The sequence below is a fragment of the Amblyomma maculatum genome, chromosome 4, assembly GCF_055883805.1.
Source record: "Amblyomma maculatum isolate TAMU_Amacu chromosome 4, ASM5588380v1, whole genome shotgun sequence".
Lineage (NCBI taxonomy): Eukaryota > Metazoa > Arthropoda > Arachnida > Ixodida > Ixodidae > Amblyomma > Amblyomma maculatum.
Window position 1 is genome coordinate 28,607,711 of NC_139347.1, and position 21,972 is coordinate 28,629,682.

Here is a 21,972-nt window from a genome sequence, read left to right on the forward strand (position 1 = left end):
GAGGTATCTTCAAAACCCACAAAAGGTCTGTGAAAGTTATGAGAACCAATCAATGGATCAGTTAATAGCACCTGTTGACAATTATCCCCCTGGCAAGAACATATGCTTCTTTTTTTTTATATCTCGAAGTATGAGCAGCAAAAGACATAACACAATGTACCAGCCAAGGGCACAAAACCCAGGAATTCTAAAAGAAACTAGTTTCAAAATTAGGTTAAAAAAGGAAAGGGCGAGAAGTGACTTGCCTTGACGACTAACTCGATGTACTTTTCGGACGTCTGGGTACTCATGTTGCCCAGGCAGTCGTGCAGGTGTGTTATCAACGCACTGAAAGACAAGACGGCAGTATTACTTGCCACAACCTTCAAGAAGTTTAGATAGTAAAGCGGCGAGGGCCAAATTAGAAAGCCAAGTCCAGCAAATTGTAAACCGTCAAAATTAACCCATTCTGTCCTTAATGTTAACAGCATAGCCGAACTGTTAGAAATTGTACTGGCATCTTACTATGCAGCAAACATGGCTAATGGTTAAAGCAGATAACACTTTTCTCCAATATCCCAATGGAAAAAATCCGTAGACATGGTCACTGCGAGTAATCGAACCCGGATATATCGAATTTTGGTTATATTGAATCTTGCACCACGCACTGGAAAGTGTGCCTCTCCCAAAGACTATCGCATCACCCTCGGCAGTTTGCCGCGTGACGTTTTCAAGTCACACGCGGAAGGAATGAGAGGGGACAGTTCGGCTAGGGCAGCGCCGCGCCCATTCCCCAAAGGCGCGCGCATTTGCGGTTATCGTTTCCCGCGCGCCAGCACGTGACGTTTGCAAGCCATGTGCGTGAATGAACCAGAGAGAACCGGTGGGAATGAAAGGGGAAAAAAGCGATAGAGCAAAGCGCAAGGGTGTGCCCATTCTTTTGCTGAGCTATCTCTCTCCTTCCTCTTTCCCGGCCTTCGTTCGCAGTAGCACGTGCTGCGCATGCATCAAGCCAGCTCAGCCCATTTTCAGACAGAACGTCAGATGCTTTCTCCAGCGCGTGTTGCGAACCCTCTGCGCGCGGCAGCTGACGTGGCTATGGCGCCTGCGGAAGTTAAGAAGCGACAGATCTACTTTTTTTTTTTTTTTGCGAGAGTCTATTCTTATCGTTGTGCTGTACATGCGGCGTAGCGTAAGATATGCCGTCACGAAGCGGCATTTTTTTTTTCTTTTTCTTTTTTTTTTTGCGGGAGTCGTTTATCCTTGCATGTATGAATCAATGAAAGCACACGGTCAGCTGTGATCATGACACCGGCTTTTAGCATTTTTCGCTTCAAACAGCATTTGCAGCTGCTGTATCACGCTTTCCAATGATTTTGTGGCAGTGGACTACACTCGTCCCATCCCAAGCGCGGCGTGATAAATCAAACCAGGTTTGTGCAATCAAGCCATCACGAGCAGTCTGCCAAGTTCGCTCCCCGCTGACGTTATCGCTGCACAGCATCTTGGCACGCTGCCAAGAAATGAGCTGTGGATGAGACCACCGAAGAGTGCGACATGCAAGCGAAAACGCTGGTGATTTCAGCCGCGACAACACAGAAACCTTGTTTTGAGCTGCCTCGGCTCGAACGGCAGAGGGACGCAGTTCCAACAAGTTGGAAATTTTTTGCTCTGTGGCTGCCGCTCGTCGCTGAGATCACTTAATCACTTGCATGTGAGCGAGCTGGCCTTAACGCTTTTTTTTTTCTTCCAAATTCTCGGGTGCGAAAGTGGAGGGTGGGTTCATTGTGCGCGTGAGTTGATTACGCGACAAATACAGTATCGTTTTTTAGCATCTTAAGTGCCGTCCCGAGCCGATTTCTGTATATTGAATTATCGATACATCAAACTATTTCGCGATCCCCTTCAAGTTTGATATATCCATGTTCGACTGTATTCGTGCCAAATTTAAAAGCTTTGCATGGAGCCGATAATTTACAAAAGAGATTTTAAAAAGTGCTCCTGGCAACCGCTTGCAACCAATTAGGGCAATACGCTCTCCTTGGGCAAACCTCTCATATGACACAAATTTCCCACATGACGTCATCGGGGCTTGCTGGGTGCAGCAACCACTCAGTCGATGCTCCCAAGTGACACGGGTGGAATGATGGAGTGCGGTGGAGTGCCATCGCTGCTTGTTTTCTTCAATTTTCTTCTTCTGCGCCGGCGTGCGTTGAGTTGAGGAGCAGAACGTGCAGTGTCTGCTAAGTCGCGTCAAGTTCAGCCATGGCGTCATTGCCTCTCGAAACATGACTTAATCGCCACTTTCGCTTGCTTGCCACTATCAGCAGCAAATGAGGTCACTATTGTTTTTCCATTTCTCTCTATTTTTGTTTTTGAAACTTGCCACTTTTATGCATTCTGCAGACCACTCAATGCTTGATCCGTTTATGCGATGGCTTTCGTATAGCTCACCGTGCGACACCTTCGACTCAGGCCTGGAGCAATGGCTCTTCCAATTCCAATACGTGCCGACCTCGAATTTCAGTGGCAAAGCCAGAAATATTTTTCAGGGGGTTCTATACGACGGCAGTTGAAAAATGGCCAAATGGTGCAGGGGAGACTCAGCACACAGAAAATTTCGACGGGTTCGAAAATGCCCCTTGGGCTACATCCCTATTGGATTCAAATTCTGAGAACATTAAAACGTTATTTGTATCAAAAATAAATTGTTATGTTCATTCCTCAATATTTTTGACACCAAGCTGACAATGGGAGTGCCTTAAACAGTCCAATGAGCTATAAAGGCCACCCAATATTTATACATTCCCTCTTTTTCTAGTGCCAACAGGCTGCCTGTCAGTGCAAAGTAAGTGTTTCACAAAAAAAAGAGAAAGCCTCTTTACTGCTGAAGAACCAAGCACACCCACAGGAAATATCACGTTATTCCTGCCTAACTACTACGATTGTTACATTCCCCCAGCGGGCAAGACGGGCAAGTTCTACGCACAGCTCCGATCAGCCCACGGGCGGGAAGAGATATGTACCCGAGTACGAAGGTGGGGTTTCCATTGCGGATGATGTGCAGTGCGAGGACGTTGATGGAGCGCTGCAGCTGAGGTCCCTGGCGGAGCTCGGTGATGCGCTTGTCCAGCAGCACCATCAGCAGCTGGGGAAGCAGTTCCTTCAGGATGCCACTGCTCACCCGTCGCCCCAAGGGACGGCCGTCAAACACCTGCAGATGAAAGCATTGATTTCCTAACGTGCATAAAATGTGAATTGCATGCAATGATAAGTTTGTTTCCGCATGAACAAGAAGCAACGGTTACCAACTCCCATTTTAGTGCGGCCCATTTGGACATTCTTGGTCACCTTAACAGCATCATGGAACCTTGTGCAATATTATAGTTATTGGAAGCGCTCATTCTTTAACATGCTTGTTGATTTCAACTGATTTCTGTGCGTATAAGTCTGACACGTCTGTAAATGACGATACGTGCTCTTAGAGAGACTGACAAAGCTGACCTAGCTGAGAGTTGGTAACATACAGTCACAGCTGAAACTACAAAGCACATGACACCTGCACATGTATCAGTAAGTTGATCTCTTCATGTGGCAAGGTCTTCTGGCTAAAGTCACACACTTGTGGTGCATACTATACTGCATATTATTGAAGAATGGAGTCGATTACCCTGAAGTCTTGGGGCTAGTTCACAATGTTTAACCAACGTGGTTGTGCATTCATATACAGTCGCCAACTGATTTTCAGACTGTTAAGGAGCCAAAAAAGCATTTTGAAAAACCAGGAAGTCTGAAAAAACAAATTCACACTAAAAACATCACTTTATTTTCTGAGCAACTTGAAAAACTGGTCCGTCTGTTTTTACGAGAAAGCTGTGCAATGGTTCGAGTGGCGTGATGTTTGAAGAGGAGGCGCTGGACACCGGCAAACTAGTTCGGGCAGAGCCTCACAGCTCCAACATGACTTAAAAAAGGCTCCCCTGCGGCAGTGGTAAAAGTCATCTGAAGCGTGCGTTGGTTTAAAAAGGAAAAAGAAGAAGAAGAATGACGCAGCGTTGCGAGCTTCAGCAATCGTCTGGAGCTTGAATGCAAAACTCTCGGAAGTTATGTTTAGTTGGGAATCCAGTGTATTGCAAAATGAAGAAAAGCCAGCGTTTGCTCCCAGCGGGCGCTTTTTGGTGCACTAAACAGATGCACGGCGCGTGGCCTGCCGCCGCTTGGGTCCGCCCGTGCTGTGAGCCAGAGAAGCCACTGCAATGTGGTTTTGAGGTTGCAAAGAAGGGGAAAAAAAAAAAAAAAATTACTGACGTGGCAAATTTTCATAGGTTTTGGCCTGCGATCGAGAGAAAAAGGAAAAAGTCTGAAAAATTGAAGAAGAAGTTTCAAACGTCCGAGTCGGTTTTATACATTGACTTTATGGAGTGTGTGACGGTGCCAGAGAACTGTCCGAATAATCAGGCAGGTCCGAAAAATCGGTCGGCAACTGTATTTTAGAACGCCTACTGAATGGCACACCGTTGGTTCAATACACTCTGCAATCAGCAGTGCAATCAGGAGGAAGGAAGAAGCACCTTGAGCAGCACAGCGGCCATTCGCCGGTAGAGGTCGACCACATCTGCCTTGGCAACCCGGTCGTCGGTGATGTGCTTGTTGTGCAGTAGCCGGTACTGCATAGCCAGCATGTTCACCAGCTGGTCGGCAGAGCCCAGCAACACCGAGCCCCCATCATTGTCCAACAGGCCATCCACCTGCCCCCAGGGAAGAAGGCATTCAAGCTAACAAAGTTAGAACTGAGTGAACTGAGTCATGCCTTCTTTCCTCTTTCTAGTGCACTAGAGTCAACATTAGCAGACTGCACCAATGTGATTGGTCCTTGCATGTGGTAGGTAGCAGGAAGTTAAAACTTGCAGTTATTGATTTTGCAGTTTTGCAGTTGGCTCTTTCATCAATAACTTGCAGTTATTGATGAAAGAGCCAGTATAAATTTTATACAAGATTCTGTGTAGTATATTTTTTTTTTGTGTGTGTGCAGGAACGACCTGCATGAAAGTGGGTGACACTTTCATGTTGCTCTGCTAATTACAGTAGGCTTCCGATAGTTCGACCTTCAGGTGACCAGAAAAAATGTACGAGTAAACCGAAAGCTCGAATTACCAACTGGCAACTTGAAGCTGAACATACTAATTGCAAGAAATGTCACAGCTGCATTACCATATTAAGCTGTTAGTCACATACTGCAACGTTGTGAGCACATATACACAGTGCACAATGGTGCAGACGAACATAATGAGACCTGCATGTGACAACAAATAACTGAGCAAAAGAGAGAGAGAGAGAGAGAGCAATGAGCAAAAGAGGTGCCGTGTACCTGCGCTAGGCCTTCGAGCACAACGGGTATCTCCTGTGATGTCAGCTGGGAAATGAGGATGCCCAGGGAATGTGCATCAGGCGGAAGCCTGCGGACGTGATGGCTTGGCGGGCTGGCACTCTTTTCCAGTCTCCTGCACAGTAAGCTTTATATGCTTTGGAGAGAACCCAAGCCATTGTTTTGTTTTCCTGGTCTCTGGCTGCAGGAGAAATACAACGTTACGGCCAACAAAAGCTTTCTTCTCTTCCTATCAAAGTTACACAGTGACAGTAAGCTCCCTGTAAGGAGAAAGCTGTACCGTCCGTGGATTGATGGGACTATAGAAGGTTTCCCTCCACCACTTCCCACCGTCCACTGCAGGAGCCAACGTCAAAAGAATGACATGGTATGATGTTATCACTGCAATTTTGAAGACTTCAATGCAAAACAGACAGAACACGCTAACGACTAACATTTCTTTTCTTGAATCTTTGTTTTTTTTTTTTAAAGGTATACTGAACAAATATCCAAGAATATTGAGAAACACCTCAATTGCATTCTTAAGACATGATTACACTAGTACAGACACAATTCGGGTTAGTTTTGAGCAAATCGCTTTATTTTTTATGCTTACTGAGCCGCCGCCGGGCCCGAGGCAGCGTGCTCCCGACTAATGTGATGCACATTTACCCTCAGCAGCATCATGGCCCCGCGACCCTGCCGCCACTGCCCCCGCACCTTAGAAAGGGCCTGCGCAAGAGATGCAGGAAGCCGGGGTGAAGGGGGTAAGATGTCCGCCGGGCGAGAGAGCGGGTTTTTCTTGATGCGCGGGTGAGAGGGCCTGCGCGGGAGATGCACGAGGCTTTCAGAGTTTTGCGCGTGTAGAGTGTGGAATGCTGCCGATGAGGGAGGTCGAGGAGGACGCGTACGAAGGGCGCATACGGAAGGGTAAGTAATGTGTAGCGTGATTAAAAGCCGAGCGCTGAGTCCGCTGACCCGTAGAAACATGAGAAGGAGTTTTAGGGTGCGTTCAATCCGTGCGCCTTGAGAGTGCCCCGAAGGAAGGGAAAAATGAGCGGGTGCCTTTGACGGGTGCGATAGCTTGCGATGGAGGTGGCTAGGGAGGCATGAAGGAGGCGGGTAAAAGTGACGTGATATCCGGTTTTGTCAGAGCTTTCACAGGAGGCTATTAGGTGCGGCGATTTGAGAAGTATTCATTAAAATACTTCCTTTCGGTCATTTCTGCTCGTAAAGTGTGTTGTTTTGGTCACCCTCAATGCGATAGCTACCATCTGTGCTAGAAATCCCGGCGGCAACTTTTTTATTCAGTATACTTTTAAAATAACATTTTCAGCTATGTACAAAAGTGGGTGGTGGGCTCACACATGAGTAAGCACGGTATTCACTTTGCTTCAGAACTATTCTAACAAAATAACTGCTTGCTTCGTATTATCTTCGAACTGCGAATTCACCGTTCGCATCTTTTACAGTTTTACCACTTTATATTCACTTCGAACTACAAATTCACTATTCTCACATTCCTACAGTTTTTACCTTCTCTCTGGGTTTTCGATGTGCCACAGCCTTATGACTAGGCTTCTTTACCGTGAGGGTGCAGTTGGAATTATTTTTGGCTGACTTGTATTGAATTAATAAGCTTTTTCATACACAGCCTTTATGGGACTTGGACATGCCAAGCAGTACAGTTTGAATTATTATTTTTTTTTTCAAATTACAAAAGTGAATTAACAAGCCACCATTACTGCCATGCAGAGGACAAAGGAGCTCACCTGCAGGGCAACTGTATAGCTGGTTCAGCTAAAATAGAATCAGCGTCCACTTCCTGCAGGCAGGCGTTCTTGGGTGGAGTCGAGGCAGCCTGCTCCAGCATCTTCTCCAAGTCAGAGCTTAGGGTCACCCCCAGCGACCGCGGACGTGCCCCAGAGGGAACCCCACTGCGAGGGCGCCTGCACCACACAAAGGACATCCTTTGGCACATGTACAACAGCTGCAGAGTCGGAATTACAACGCAATTATTGCAGAGTGGATTAAAAGCACAAATGAGGAAAAAACGTTTCAGAGATAACTGCAGAATCTGTACTGGAGGAATGCGCAAGACTAAGCGTTGCAGTGTTGTCTGTGATATGTGTCAGCGGGATTCCGCAAGTGACAGATACTGGGCCTTTTCTTTCCTGTAAACCACTTGACTGGCTCTAATTAAGTTTCAATGAAGCCAAAAGAATGAAGCGGCTGTGTGCTGTGCAATTTCCGTGCACATTACAGATCTTCATTACTCCACTATGGCACCTCTGTCGCTCTTTCAGTTTTCACTCCCATCTGCAGGCCCAATGGTTAAGGCGTCCACAGAACAGGTGTGACAGGCATTGCACCTTTCCTTTTCTGTGAACCAGGCCTCCAAAGGTTGCGAATGAAACATACATGGAAGGGAAATTACTTTTATTAACGAGCCTTCAATAACCTGTCATTTTAAGCTGGACATATTGTGTGACGACAAAGTTGAGCTGCAAAGAGCCCCTAAATCTTGGTGCTCTGCCAACTTCTGCGATAGCGTCCCTCTCACAGGACCACAAAGGAAGTTTCACAAAGGATGAACACCCAAAGATGTTGGCATGCAGAACTTTGAGAAAAAAGAAAAAGAAAAAAAAGAAAAGCTCATTCTCAGTTAGACAAAAGTGGATGGGGAGGTTCATTAGATGAGCAAATAGTACCGACATATTGGTCATGAGCCTTACATTTACTACGGCTCGCGTTTTCTTACACACTGAGGTGCACCAAAATGAGCTTGCACCCCAGTCCAGACTTTGGCACAGCATTTGGCGAATGTCCTTTTAATTACCTGCATGATTGCAAAAAAAATAGTCCAGCTCTTGTTCCTCCATATCCACGTTTGCACAGTAAGTAAACCTTTCAGTGCCTACAACGATGAGCACCATGACGTGAAATGCCGGATCAAACTACATAGGGTGCAATGCAACATCACCAGCTTTTAACATCTGACATGGTCACCAAGTTAAAACGTTGTACAACGACAGCCCCTATCAAACGAATGCTGAACAGCACTTTTTGCTGGGCATCGGGGCCACACGACCGCTCCTGACCTGTGCACCACCTCCTCTGGCTCAGCTGCGGGCTCTATGGTGGTCGCCGATGAAAACACCGCAGACTGTGGCCGTGGAGGTGTCGGGTTCTTAACCGGTGGTGACTCCTCGGGGGGCAACACGGGCAGCTGACGGGTGCGCGACGCTCGCTTGATGCGTTCCTCCAGGAGAGACTTGTCCTTGTCCGAGAGCTGCACAAGCCCAACGCTCTCTCACAGTCTTGATGAGAAATGTTAAAACATTGCAACAATAAAAGTAACAAAATAACCCGGCTTTTGAGCGGTGTCGATTATTTTTCGCTAGTAAATGACTTTCTGTGAATGTAGAGCCGCCTCTGGTGCCCACCTTGGCAAGATGCCAAAGAAAAAGCGTGCACATTAAAACCTGCCACCAAGCTACCGGAAAGTTATGGAAGCCTAGCTTTAACTATGGTGCGATTTGTTTTTGTGCCCAGAGTATTGCTTGTGTGAGCATGCAACCTTTGTTAAAGAGCAACTGCAGAACTTCCCGAGAATTCCACAATATCCAGGGACTCAAACCCGCATTTCAGAAAGTGAAAGAAAGGAAGGACCCAGGCAAGAAGCTGCCGCAGGAATGCACTTCTACTGGATGAATCAGTAAACAGTGACATTGCTAACCTAAGCACTTAACCGTAGCACACTGAAAAAAAAATGTGCAGGCTCGAATGACACACAGACCTCTTTGAAGCTCTATAGATGACCACCACTTATCAACCAGGCTGGTCCAGGCCCCTGGTAACAGGGCTGCACAAATTCTCCAAACTATCTGGAATTTTGAATTAACAAAATTGAACCTCATTTCTCGCTCCATACATGCTTAAGAGGTGAAAGAAAATGCATATGGGCTTTTGAAAGTCTTCTTGAAGTTTGAGAGGTTTAACGTCCCAAAGCGACTCAGGCTACGAGAGACTCCGTATTGGAGGGCTCTGGAAATTCGTTGCAACTCGAGGCAGAAATACAGAACATACAACTCTTGAACTATTCGCTGCAGAACACAGTCCACCTGCTTTGACTTTTTGAACTAAGAGAGGCGAGTGCGTGAGGATCGCCCTACCTGACCGATGTACTTGAATACGCGTTCATCCTCGCGGAAGTAGGCCTGCACCACACAGTTCAGAGCTGCATTTCGGACTGCGTTGTCCCGGTCCGAAATGTGTCTCGCCACCTCCTTCAGAAGAACCGCTGGCGTGGGCTCCGACACTGGGAGGCCCATAACTTCGAAGAGGAAGCCCAATTCTTCCAAGCACTCTGGAGATGGAGAGAAAAAGGAAGGCAATCAGGACGATTAGATCTATGCAACTCAGGATTTAGCAACAGCTGTTTGCATTGGTGCATATAGTGTAGTTTATTAGTTATTTGTCTTTTCTGAGTTGTGACATCATTGGGTCTGAAACACACATTTGGCAGTGTACTGCTATGGCTCGCTGCAGTGGCATGTGAATGCTGCTGCTGAATTCTAACCAATCTCAGTGCAGTGTGGCAACACTGAGAGCACTATCACCCCATATGTCCAAGGACTGCATCGCCCTTAAAGGCATACAGTCGAAATTGGATAAAGCAAATTATGCCATATAGCGAGTGCTCTAAGTTCTGACATTATGCATGCAAAATATATTTTTTATAACAAATGCTACCTGCCGGTGCTTTCATGGAACGTTGCAACTGTAGGAAAAACAAAAAATGTACGGGCCTGCCAAAGCAGGATTGGGAGCGACTTTTAAATTCCGTCCCTCCTGCAAACTTTGCTCTGCAGCCTTCCTATTCAGCAGCTGCCTACCATGTGATCAAGTTAGCTCGGAACCTATCAGGCCTTAGATGACGGGAGAAGGCAGCATTTTCTGTGGCACGTCGGCCGCGGCGCCGCATCCTCCATGCTTTCTTTGTGTTTGTGTGTCGCTCTAGTGTGCTGCTCATATGACTTTGGCCGTAGCTACGTTGTTCATGTTTTTGCAAGATGACGACGAAGCAGTGGCAAGCTCTGCGGCTTTCCGACAAGCTAGAAATAATTCGCTGCGTCGAGCGTGGCGAAAAGTTGGACATTGCAGCGCATTTTAAAGTTCCAAGGAGCATGTCGGGCACCATCCTGAAAAACAAGTCCGCCATCAGAGACAATGCCCAGGACAACCCGAAAGCCGATGGCTGTCGCCTCTGCAAGCCAACTTATGACAAAGTAGAGAAAGCCCAATACCAGCGGTTTTTGGACGTTCGTGCTGAGAGCCACGCCACGGATGCAGAAGGCGCTGAGAAGCGGGTGCAGGACATATGGCATGGTGTAAAGGAGAGGTACGAGCCACGAAACATTTTTAACACGAACGAGACTGCCTTGTTTGGGCAGCTACTGCCAAGTAGGACATTGGCACTCAAAAGAAAGAAGTGCCACGGGATTGGGATGAGGAACATTCAACAAGCGGATGCAATACCTGCCTCCTCCTCGACAACTGCTCTGCGTACCAATGCAGCGTATCGCTCAAAAACATCGAGCTCTGCGTCTTGCCGCTGAATGCCACAGCGATTTTACAGACCTTTGATCAAGGAATCATGCGGTCATTCACGCTAGGAGACCGCAAGCGCGTCGTTGAACGCCTGTTGGTGAAATTGCGGGTGAATGAGGAGCTGAAGGTAAATTTGCTAGGCGCAATCGAAATGGTCAACCATGTCTGGCAAGATGTTTCTAGAGACCCAATCCACGACTGTTTCTACCATGCTGGATTACGTAAGGAGGGTGCGGAAGTTGCGTGTGCAGTGCAAGGTGACGGCGATTTTGCCACGCTTCGGGAAGAGCTTGCCAATACTCTGGACATTGCCAGAAAAGGTTGCCTTTGAGTAATTTTTGACAGTCGATGTTGCTGTGATAAAGAGCCCACTGGACAAACTGTTGCAGATGTGCTCGCACCTGGTGCCGGTGCCACTGACCTGCCACCACCAGAAAATGATCGCCCTCGCCCTGCGACAGTGCAAGAAGTTGTTTCTGCTGCCAATGTGCTGCGGCGATGGTGCGCCGAAATACAGGGAAGCAGGCTGGAGTTCGCCGCGGTGCCATGTGTCGAGAATGCGATACTCCTTGATGATGCGAAACGCAGTGTTCAGGTGAAAATCACTGTCTAGTGCAAATAAACAGATTTCTCTGCAAGAAATTTCTTTTGAAGTAGATTATTCATGGTGAGTGCATAATTTTTCATTCGTTAATGCAGTTTTGATCAACTGTTCTGTAACGAATTTGATTCTGAAGTTTGTTATAGACGGGTTCGGTTAGAACGAACTACTTCGCATATTGAACAAATTGTGCTAAATCCCACTGATCATTATAACTGGGTTTGGCTGTACCGAAGGTGAAGGTAGACCAGTATTTAATGGATTCCAGCATATCGGCGACAAAAAGACCGCTATTACCAAACACCTCAGCTTTGGCAAGACAGAAGAGGATAAAATGGATGTACACTTGCCATCATCAGTGGCCAATTTTGCAAGCGGACGGCATGCATGGAGGCTGAATTTTCAGTGTGAATGCTGCCATTCCTTTCAAAAGATTTGCAACCCAACCTTCTTATAGTGGACACCATGATTCTGAACCATGTGGCAAAGAAAACATTTAGGTTTACTTATAACAACAGCCGAAAATGCACCTTCAGGTGTCAAACAAATGTTAGCAAATCCAGAAAGAGCCACACTGCGCTTCATGCATACCAACTCGGCAAGGTTTCAGCTTCACTCAAGCACAGGCTAGTTGTATGCTGTTCTGAATGCTGATTGCCAACACTGCACAGTTTTCTTCACTTCCATTCGCATGGTCCATCCGCAGCGCCACAGTTGAACACTAGTTAAGTGTCATTTGCACGTCACGCAGTGAAGCCTCCTCACATGCGATCCAGACCATGTGCGTAGCACAGTGAAGTATGCTGGGGAAGCTCTGCACATTTGAGCAGTTCTGATTTGAGGCTCTTGACAGTGTGCATGCAATAAAGCCCTGATGGAAATGCAAGGAACAGTCAGTGCCACGCTGCTTTTGTCTAAAAACCCAGGCAACCAGTGCCTAGTTTATCACCAGGTAAGCTTACTGTGATGTAAATGGCTTTTGTTAGTTTTTGCAACTTAATTTCCTTTTTTCATGCCACCAGTTCGCTCCTTAATGTCATTCATAGTTTTATATACTGTGGTATCTGTAACATCACTGATCTGAAGTCAACTGCAACTTATCCAATTTGTAGAGAGTGATAAAGCAGTTCGGGTTATGAGAAATGCCGTAGTATAGGGTCCTGGAAATTTCGACTGCCTGGGGCTTTTCAACATACAGTACGGTCCACTGTTAAAGGGAACATGAGGCTGCGTTGCTGCAGTGCTTTACAAAACCCTTTCATGAGAGCCAGCGAGAAACTATCGTACAAGGTGCATGAGCAGTAAGCATGGCCAACTGCTCTTCCCCAACATGCACTTGGTGCCATCCATTCTTGCCAGTGGTTGGAGGCAGTGCTTTGCAAATTGTTTAGGCCGCGCAATCTCATCTTCCCTTTAACAGTGGACCGTACTGTATACTGACATCGCCCAGCACACGGGCGCCTTGCTTTTCGTCTCCATGGAAAAGTGGTTGCCGAGGCCAGGATTCGATCACGCATCCTTGGGGACAGCTGTCGAGCGCCCTAACCACTGCGCCACCGCGGCGGTGCGAGAACCATAAATGAGATAATTGTGTTGACACAAAAGGGCCAAAAAGTACAGGTGTGCGAATAGCAATAATTTTAGGTGCAAAGCAAATTAATATAAAAAAAACTGAGTGAAAAGCGAGCTGAAAAGCTTCCGAATACTGCCAAGTTAAATTAGAAATGCAATACCCTACGGAACATAGCCAGAAAGTAATTTTGTTTCCATCTGCCATCAGCACAATTTACTATACCTGCAGTTCCTGTCAAACATTAAGTAATAAAGCAGGAAGAGTACATCAGCAATTGCTGTAAACATTATTCTGTAGACAATGTCCTGTTTAAAGTCCTTTGGACATCGTCTGACTGAATGCCACCATAAAAAGTTTTAAGGTTGATAGCTCCAAGCTGAAGGAGTGACGTCAATGGTCAATTAATGGCCAAGCGAAACACTACTGGCAGCATTTTGCAAGCATCTGCACGATGGCAGCGCTCGGCTGTCAGAACATCAGCGGCCGTCAATGCGAGCTTTTGCTGCAAGCTGGCAGTTTATAGACGTTAAAAGCAAGCTAACTTGCGTTGGATCTGTAGGGATCTGCTAGGGATCTGTAGATGCTTTTCACTAGTGGATAGTGAAAAGCATCTACAGATCCCTAGCAGAGACAGTACAAACAAACAGGACTGAATGAAGAATGGGACTAACCTGCACGCTGGCGTGCATTCTTGGATGACAAACCCTGCATTAGGTAGTTGAACACCTTGGATCCTGGGAAGACCTTGTATATGCGCCGGAAGATGTCGTGCACTCCCTTTCGCACAGTGTCCTTGGGGTCGCCGGCCTGGAAAAAATGTTCACTGTTCTCAGTGGTGCGTGAACTACCGACCATAGCTGTTGGTCTCTGTACTTCCTCAGCAAAGCGCTGGATATAACCACTACACGGTAAGAATATGCGAACGTTGCTCTAGCGATTCGTACACGAATGGGCACCTTTGCATAAGGTCGCGCAGAAGTCCAGCTATACAAAGTATCTTTGCAGAATGCGTATTGGTGGACCTTCCCGAGGTAACTGGGTTCGAACCCGACCATGATGGCCGCGTTTCGGTGAAAGCGAAATGCAAAGGCGTCCCCGTCCCGCTCCTGCACTGTGCGATGTCAGTGCACACTAAAGATCACCAGGTAGTCGAACTTATTCCGAAGCCTTCCCCTACAGTACATCTTTTTACTTTTTTCTTTAAATTCGACCTTTCTCCCTTCCCTTAGTCACAGCACAGCTCAGGTGTTCACCAATTAGTGTGAGAGATACTGTGTCTTTCCTTTCTTATAACCAAACCACCTTACTAGGTGCATGAACAAGAACAATTCCTGACTAACTGCATAACACTAAAATTGGCAGGCTGATCCCCGGAAGTATGATACAACAAATGAAAAAAAGATGCTTTCCAATGCACATCAGTAACTGCCATCTATTGCCATCTTTTGATGAAGAATGCAAATAGTACTGGAAGGCATAGACTTTAATATGTGTGTAAACAGAGTTTAAGGTATTTTCATAGTGGATTTTCATAGTGTTCATGCAAAATGTGCTGCACATGGGTTGGCCTACCAGCAAAATTAATTCCTCAGCTGTACTGGCCTCTTTGGTACAAAATTAGGGCGAAAAAATATTTTCTTTGGTTTGGTTTATGGGGTTTAGAGTCCCAGAGCAACTCAGGCTATGAGAGACGCCGTAGTAGGGGGCTCCCGAAATTTCAACCACCTGGGGTTCTTTAACGTGCTCTGACATCGCACAGCCCACGGGTGCCTTGCTTTTCGCCTCCGACGAAAAGCAGCCGATTCGATCCCGCATCCTTGGACACAGTAATCGAGCACCCTAACCACTGTGCCACCCCGGCGGGGCAGGGCGCCACAAAGTGGCCATGCCTCTTCAGTCCACGAGATCTGGCACAGAAGCCACAAACAGTACAGGCAGGGCACCACAAATGTTGTAGTTCTTTCAATAGAAGCTAAATGTTTGGACCCAAGAGCAGCAGAGTTTTTATGAAAGCAGTGTCGAACTTTCATCTCTTACAAAAAAGATGAAATGGACATTATAGCGTGCTAAGGTAATGCTTGATATGCATTATGGTATTCGCAACTTTCGAGTATGCTGTACACAGAATGTGCCATAGTGCCAGTTCGTGCTGCAGTCTGTGTGCTATACTTTTCGCACGCACTTCAATATATGGTGCAAATCAAGCAGAACTTGCCCATTTTATCCCCCCCGCCCCCGTAGACTTGAATAAAGCGTAGACCCCAATAAATAACAAAAGAATGCAGCAACAACATGGCCCTTCTGCAATATTTATAAACTCCTTAGCATTCCTAGCCAGTCCAATAATTGACAATATGACTTGATGGGCTAGCTTGTGTTGTGTTATTTAACATGACCAAGGCACGGACAAAAGAAAAAGACACATGTAGACGCAGCATGCATGTGTCTCTCATTTCGGTCCTTGTCTTGCTGCACTGTTCTAAACAACAACCAGTCCACATCTTTAAGGATTACAGTGCCACTGCCATTGCTGCCACCACTACATCCATACAGGGCTATAACTGCACCTTAAGCAAATCAAGCTTGAATAATATGTTGGGTGCTCTATAGCACATGAGAAAGAGCCAAAGATGGCCATAGCAATGGGTTACCTTGAGGATGAGGTATGGCAGGAAGGAAGACGCCTCGAGGTCGTGCATCCTGTAGCCCGCGTCGCACAAAGCTGGGAAGAGAGCTTGAAGGTACTCCAGCGCTCGCAGCAGCACGCTTGGGTTGGTGTCGAAGAAGCGCAGCGTGAGCCACTTGAGCACGAGGTCGACGTTGGCACTGGTAGCTTCCACACCTCCCGAGCTGCTCAGGAACTACACGGCCGACACATGCCACGAGGGTTTGTAGTACAACAGTGAAAACACTACTCAAGCCTCAACAGTGACACTCCAACGAATGCATCTACCTACTGCCTCATGATAACAACGGCGGTACAGACACATGCAGTAACCTTTGTGTACACCAATGAAGGCTCCCAGCTCTTACACACTAAACTGAAAAGTCGAACACAAACCTGAGAGAGAATTACAAAAAAACAAATCATGTCCTCCTCCAGAACCGCACGTAGCATGCTCCAAAGTGCACCTTGTCGACAAGGAAGCGTATGAGAAAGAAGTGTTACCGCCGTAAGTAGTGCCGCCACTTCCGCAGCGGGAGGGTTTTACCTCGAGAAGCGTGTCGATGGCCCTGATGTGCATCTTGAAGTCCGCGCTGAAGCAGTTGGTCACAAGTGACGGGGCCCAGTTGGCAGCCACCATCTGCTCCTTCAGCTGCTGGTAGAATTCCTCACGTGGAGAGCTGAAGTTCCATTTGAGCAACTGTAAGGGGGAAGGGGAGGAGAGCAGAGGCATTCATGTCCTCTTTACATGGCACCAAGGCAGTGACAAGACAAACGCGACCTACTTGCTGCTTCACTCCAGCCCAACATTTTCGCCTAGCTTGCCATGCTCGCCAATGAACACGTAGGGCAAAAGAATATGCTGCCACCTAGCACTACAGCCTCACTGATGCAGTGACATTACACAATTTCTATTTGGGCCGCCGCTTTGCTCGAGTAATTATTGAGTGCAATTCACAATGTTCCCAGTAAAACATATTTACATTACAGTAAAAGCTTGTTAATTCGAACTTCACGGGACTGGGAAAAAAGTTCGAATTATCGACTGGCCTAAAAAAACTGACAAGAACTACAGTCGAACCCGGATATATCGAACCCGAAGGGAATCGCGAAATAGTTCGATATATCGATAATTCTATACAGAAATCGGCTTGTGACGGCACTTACGATGCGAAAAAACGATACCGTATTTGTCGTCGTGTAACCTACCCACTCCCATAATGTACTCACCCTCCACTTTTGCACCCGAGAATTTGAAACAAAAAAGAGGGGAGTCCCCCATTAAGAGAAAATTTGAATATACGATAAACTTGTCACCAGACTTAAGTGTGCAGCTATTATGCATAGAATAGAGTTGACATTGAAGTGTTGACTGCATCGGAAGAAACCACTTGCCTTCAGAGCTCTCTCGTATGCTATCCGCTGTTCCTTCAGGTTGTTGGCAGACAGCAAGGGAGTTGTATCCACTTCCTCCTCCTTTCGGGATGACTTCGTGCTGCTTCCAGGCTTCGTAGGCATCTGTTTCAATGGGGGAAATATAAAGCAAGGGACACAGTACATCCAACCATTCTGCACTGTACAATGTCTTCTCTATTTAGACACAGCACAATGCAATGAGTGACTGTATCAGACATGCTTGCTTCAAGGACTAAGTTAAAAGGTTACATCACCTGGATCCCGCACACCAAGGACAGCATAGGTTGCTCAAAGCATCAGACACTTTCCACTCTCATTGACTGACCAAACCAAGAGCTATTTCGACCATCATACACACTGCCCCACAATGGAAAGCGGCACTTTCAAGTTTTTGACACACAGCAGGTTATCAGGGTTAGCGACAGCAGTAGGCCACAAGTTGGCAAGGAGGCATTGTACACAAAATGTCTATCAAATCACTATTTTCAAAATCCCTGACTTTTCCAGGCTTTCCCTGATTATTTCGGTTAAAGTATCCTGACGAGTGAAGAGACTTCTTGAAAAATATAGCTGCTGGCCATAATGAGCATAGACGAATAAGTCACATCAACAAGCTATTTACTAAACATATTTTGCAATTTACGATAGTAAAAAGGCTGTCATTAGTGTTAACGGCTGTTACGAACATCAAAAGTATACTGAAAATTAAAAGCACACTGATGCTAACCAGAGCTTTTGGATCATACCAGTTGGCTTGGTTTGGTTTTGGGGCTTAGCGTCCCAAAACGACTCAGGCTGAGAGATGGTGTAGTGGAGGACTCATACCAGTTGGGAAACTTCGCTTCAAAAAGTAACTGGTTTTAGTACACACCTTTCAGGTGCCTATGCATTGTCGCGTCATCTGGAAGCGGTCAATAGAAGCTTTCTGCTATTGGCATCATTGCCTTCTGGAAATCCAATTTTTTTTTCTTCATTTTCACCTTAATTACCTCTACTGCTTTTATTTCTAAAAATTTTTGTTTCTGCAATTCTTGAGCATACTTTACACTTACAGTGGTTGTACATTTACGAAAAATCTGAAAGTTTGCAAATTAGACAGTTTCCTTTAATGGCCGCAGGTGCCGTCACTATTTGTAGACACCCAAATTTTGACCAATCAAAACTGCAACTGGTAATACTAAACAGCTCTGATGCAAATACTGTACTGATGCCAGCCTCCGAGTACACGAGCCGCTCACCCCACAAATAGCCGAGCCAATCCGTGCGCCATGCAATCCAAGCCGTGCGCGCGCATGGCAGCACAGCTCGCCGATTGCTTTCGTGCTGGCCGCTGCCGGCACGGTTATTCCTGCTTTTTGAAGCACGCTATTCTCATGCAGCGCTTCCACATATTTATTGAGTAGCCGCCTTAAGTGCGTATTGGTTCTTCTATTGTGACAGCTCAGCTATGAACTGGAGTCAAATACATTGTGCCTCGCCTTTCAGTACGGCCAGCGGCCACACTGGCGAGACAGCAAAAAAAATTGCATGAATAACACACCTACTGTGCACCAGCTAAAAAAGAACATGCACTGCAGAATATATTGTGCCATTTTTCCTGACATGGCAAAATTTTTTATGGTTTCCCTGACATTTCACCGATTTTTCAAGGTGCATAAAATTTCCTAGACAATTCCTGGTATTCCCAGTTTTCCTGGTTGTTAGACACCCTGTGTATAGCACACACAGAAAGGAAAAAAACCTTTCAGACAACTCCGAGTGACAAACCTGCTCAAAGTGCAATTTTTAATCAAGGAAGACAAATGCTGTACACCTCCACGTACCGTATTTACTATATAACTAGAGTTTGTTTCATGACTTTTGGATCTCAAAGTCTACCCTCCCATTATCATCGAATACTGCGATTCGGTCAGCCTAAAGCAGCGCCGGGGTGCGGCCATATCGGATCCGTCCCCCCTCGGTTTCGGTTTTCGTGGTAGTGCCTAGAATATACTGGCTAGTGTGGCATGTGGAGGGGTCTCCCAATGGGAGGAGGTGGCTGCACTGATGATGGTTTTAACTTTGGCCGCCAGGGGCGCTGCTCGTCGTAAGCCATCGGCGGTCCCAGTGGCTTCGGCGCATTGGCTTTCCACTGCTGGACTGTCGTCTGTGCGAATAGTTTCCTCAAGTTTACGCTGTTTTTTTTTTCTTTTTTGCACGTTTATTTGAGCCCATAGAAGTGAACGTTGCACCGAATAAAATAGCAACAGCTGTCACTGGCTATGCAGCGGAATTCACCTGAATGGTTTTATGGCATTCTTTTTGATTGTTGGGCTTGCATTTTCGTGCTCTGTTGTGTTCAAATTTGCACTTTTCCTCAGTTTCATTGTGGAACAGTGTGAGCTTTAAAGTCAACATCATATAGCTGGGTACAGATATTAAAATTTTAGTTCAGTGCCATATGCTTCCGTTTTAAAAATTTCAGGCTATGCCTTCAAAAGTGTTTGCTTCCTATTCTTCAAGATTTCGTGTAGTTGGCCTCTATGTGGATGAGAATTTATTTGGCATATTTTAATCGTGTTATATGTAGATCGATATTTTCTCTCCAATTTTACCTTTTCTTTCCCTTCAAAATTTTAAGGTCCCTAGACACCTGCAAAAAATCATCTATGCATATGAATTAAGCGCGCTATCACCTCTAAATGAAACGCGAGTGAATCCAATTCAGACCATGTGTTCTTAACCGCAATTAGTGATCATCAAAGGCAGATGCCGATTATGAAAATATTATGAAAATACATTATCACGCTCACTTCCAAAGAAAAACTATTCTGAATAAAAAATCAAGAAATTTTGTGGCGGTTAGACGTTAACTCATCTACCATATGTAGGTGATGGATGCAGCAGGAGATGATTTTTAAATGTGAGCCTGACCGCAAAGGCTTCTCAAGACATAGTCTGGGACGACTCGACCTCCGACGACGACAATGAATGAGCGTTTTTGATGAGACTGCAAGGGATACAAAGTCTATTAAAGCTACGCGCTTATCTCGCGTTACATTTATTATATTATTTTTTTCCCATTGGGCAATATGCAAAGCCGCCGCTCGCGTTACATTTGCAGTCGCGTTACATTAGAGCAAATTCGGTACCTCACTGGTAATCAAGGATGGGTAGAGTACAATAACGAAACACACCTTGCCCCTCGAACTACTTTTCAGCAGACGTCCTCCGCCACTGCCACCGACGGCTCCCTGATCTTCATCGGGCGACACCGCATCCGAATGGTTGGGTGGTGGCCCTGGAGCGGGTTGCTGTGCCGCCACTTGAGAGTTCCCACCCCGAAGAATAGTTGCTTTGCCCTTGGGGGGAACCTTGGCCGGAAGCTGCGGCCGAACCTGTGCGGTGTTTCAGTGACATCAGCAATGCATACAGAGAGCAGCATGTCAACTCCTAAGTGCTAACACTTTGCATAAAGATGTACCTAAGCTCTGTAAGAAGAAAAATCCACGCGTCCCCCAAACGAAGACTTAAGCAAAGTTATACAGTCAAATCTCGTTACTACGAATGTCACATTAAAGAATTTTTCAAATTAACGAATTTTAAAAAAATTCAACAGTTTTCCATGTTTCCAATTAAAAATACTTCAGAATTACGTATATCAATATAGGGTATATTTCAGAAAAATGTACATATTTTATTTCTTCTTCTATAATCTAGGAACATCAGTATTGACTTAAGCTAGGCATTTAAGCGTACGATGGGACAGTTTCAACGGCCTCCGTTTGCTGACTGCCCTCATGGTTCCTCATTCGCATACATGAACTATCCTTGAAGTAGGTGGACACTTTGGCAACACTATACTCTTAAGGTGAAGCTTAAACATCCTTCCAATATTTTTTCTAACAACGGACTTCATTAAAGTGCCACTTTTGCTTATTTCCCGCTTTTTGCTTTGCTTGCTTGCATTTACCTTCATTTCCCAGTTCTCTGCGCCTACTTGGTGATTTACCAGTATGTGGCAAGACCGCTCGAGTACGATCAAGGGCAGGTGTAAACAAAAATACATTGAAATCTCAATAAATGGCAATCAGCTGAAGAGAACACCAGCCTATAGTAAACTCCGATATAGTGAAACGAAACTGAAGTTCCAGTTCATCTTTTATACATGACTACATTTTTGCCCCTTTATAGCAAAGACAGTTTTGGTAAAACTCGTCTATAGTAAAGTACATCTGGCTGTGGCGATGACTTCCCACGAAATGACATCGCCACACCGAGCGCTACCTAAAATCACGAGATATTTTAGTGTTTTTTTTTTCATAAAGCAACCATATGTGTTCATAAACTAAGCATTTAATTACCAGACAGCATCTTCAGGATCATGTCATCACCAGCAACTGATGTAGTAAAGAACCTGATATAGTAAACATTTTCGCCGGTCCCAGTGACTTTACTAGAATCGATATAAAATTTTCCCGGCATTAAGTAACTGCAACTAGAAGTTGGTTGGTTGGTTTGTTTGTGGGGTTTAACGTCCCAAAGCGACTAAGGCTATGAGAGACGCCGTAGTGGAGGACTCCGGAAATTTCGACCACCTGGGGTTCTTTAACGTGCACTGACGTGGGCTTGATCCTATAACTAGTTGGTAAAGCTCAGCGCCACTGTGATATGTGTAGGTGTGCTCTGGTTTAAGTTCGTTTTTCATTTCTGCTTCCGGTTTCCATTTACGTTGCTGCGAACCGAGAGTGCAAGTGCTGAAGAACAGGGGTGAGTGATTA

The 21,972-nt window shown here is 45.9% G+C and overlaps 1 protein-coding gene across 1 annotated transcript in view; it reads right to left on the minus strand.

Moving 5' to 3' along the window:
* msps (msps cytoskeleton-associated protein 5) overlaps positions 1 to 21,972 on the minus strand; it is a 74,032-nt gene that overhangs the window by 15,855 nt on the left and 36,205 nt on the right. Inside the window, exons 15-26 of the mRNA XM_084600956.1 lie at positions 20,389 to 20,589; positions 17,192 to 17,314; positions 16,344 to 16,496; positions 15,783 to 15,992; positions 13,803 to 13,938; positions 9,520 to 9,713; positions 8,446 to 8,636; positions 7,117 to 7,293; positions 5,348 to 5,480; positions 4,551 to 4,727; positions 3,006 to 3,193; positions 246 to 327 (exon numbers count right to left, since the gene is read on the minus strand). Of these exons, the coding sequence (XP_084457082.1) occupies positions 246 to 327; positions 3,006 to 3,193; positions 4,551 to 4,727; positions 5,348 to 5,480; positions 7,117 to 7,293; positions 8,446 to 8,636; positions 9,520 to 9,713; positions 13,803 to 13,938; positions 15,783 to 15,992; positions 16,344 to 16,496; positions 17,192 to 17,314; positions 20,389 to 20,589 (1,965 nt within the window). The remainder of the gene's footprint in view (positions 1 to 245; positions 328 to 3,005; positions 3,194 to 4,550; positions 4,728 to 5,347; positions 5,481 to 7,116; positions 7,294 to 8,445; positions 8,637 to 9,519; positions 9,714 to 13,802; positions 13,939 to 15,782; positions 15,993 to 16,343; positions 16,497 to 17,191; positions 17,315 to 20,388; positions 20,590 to 21,972) is intronic.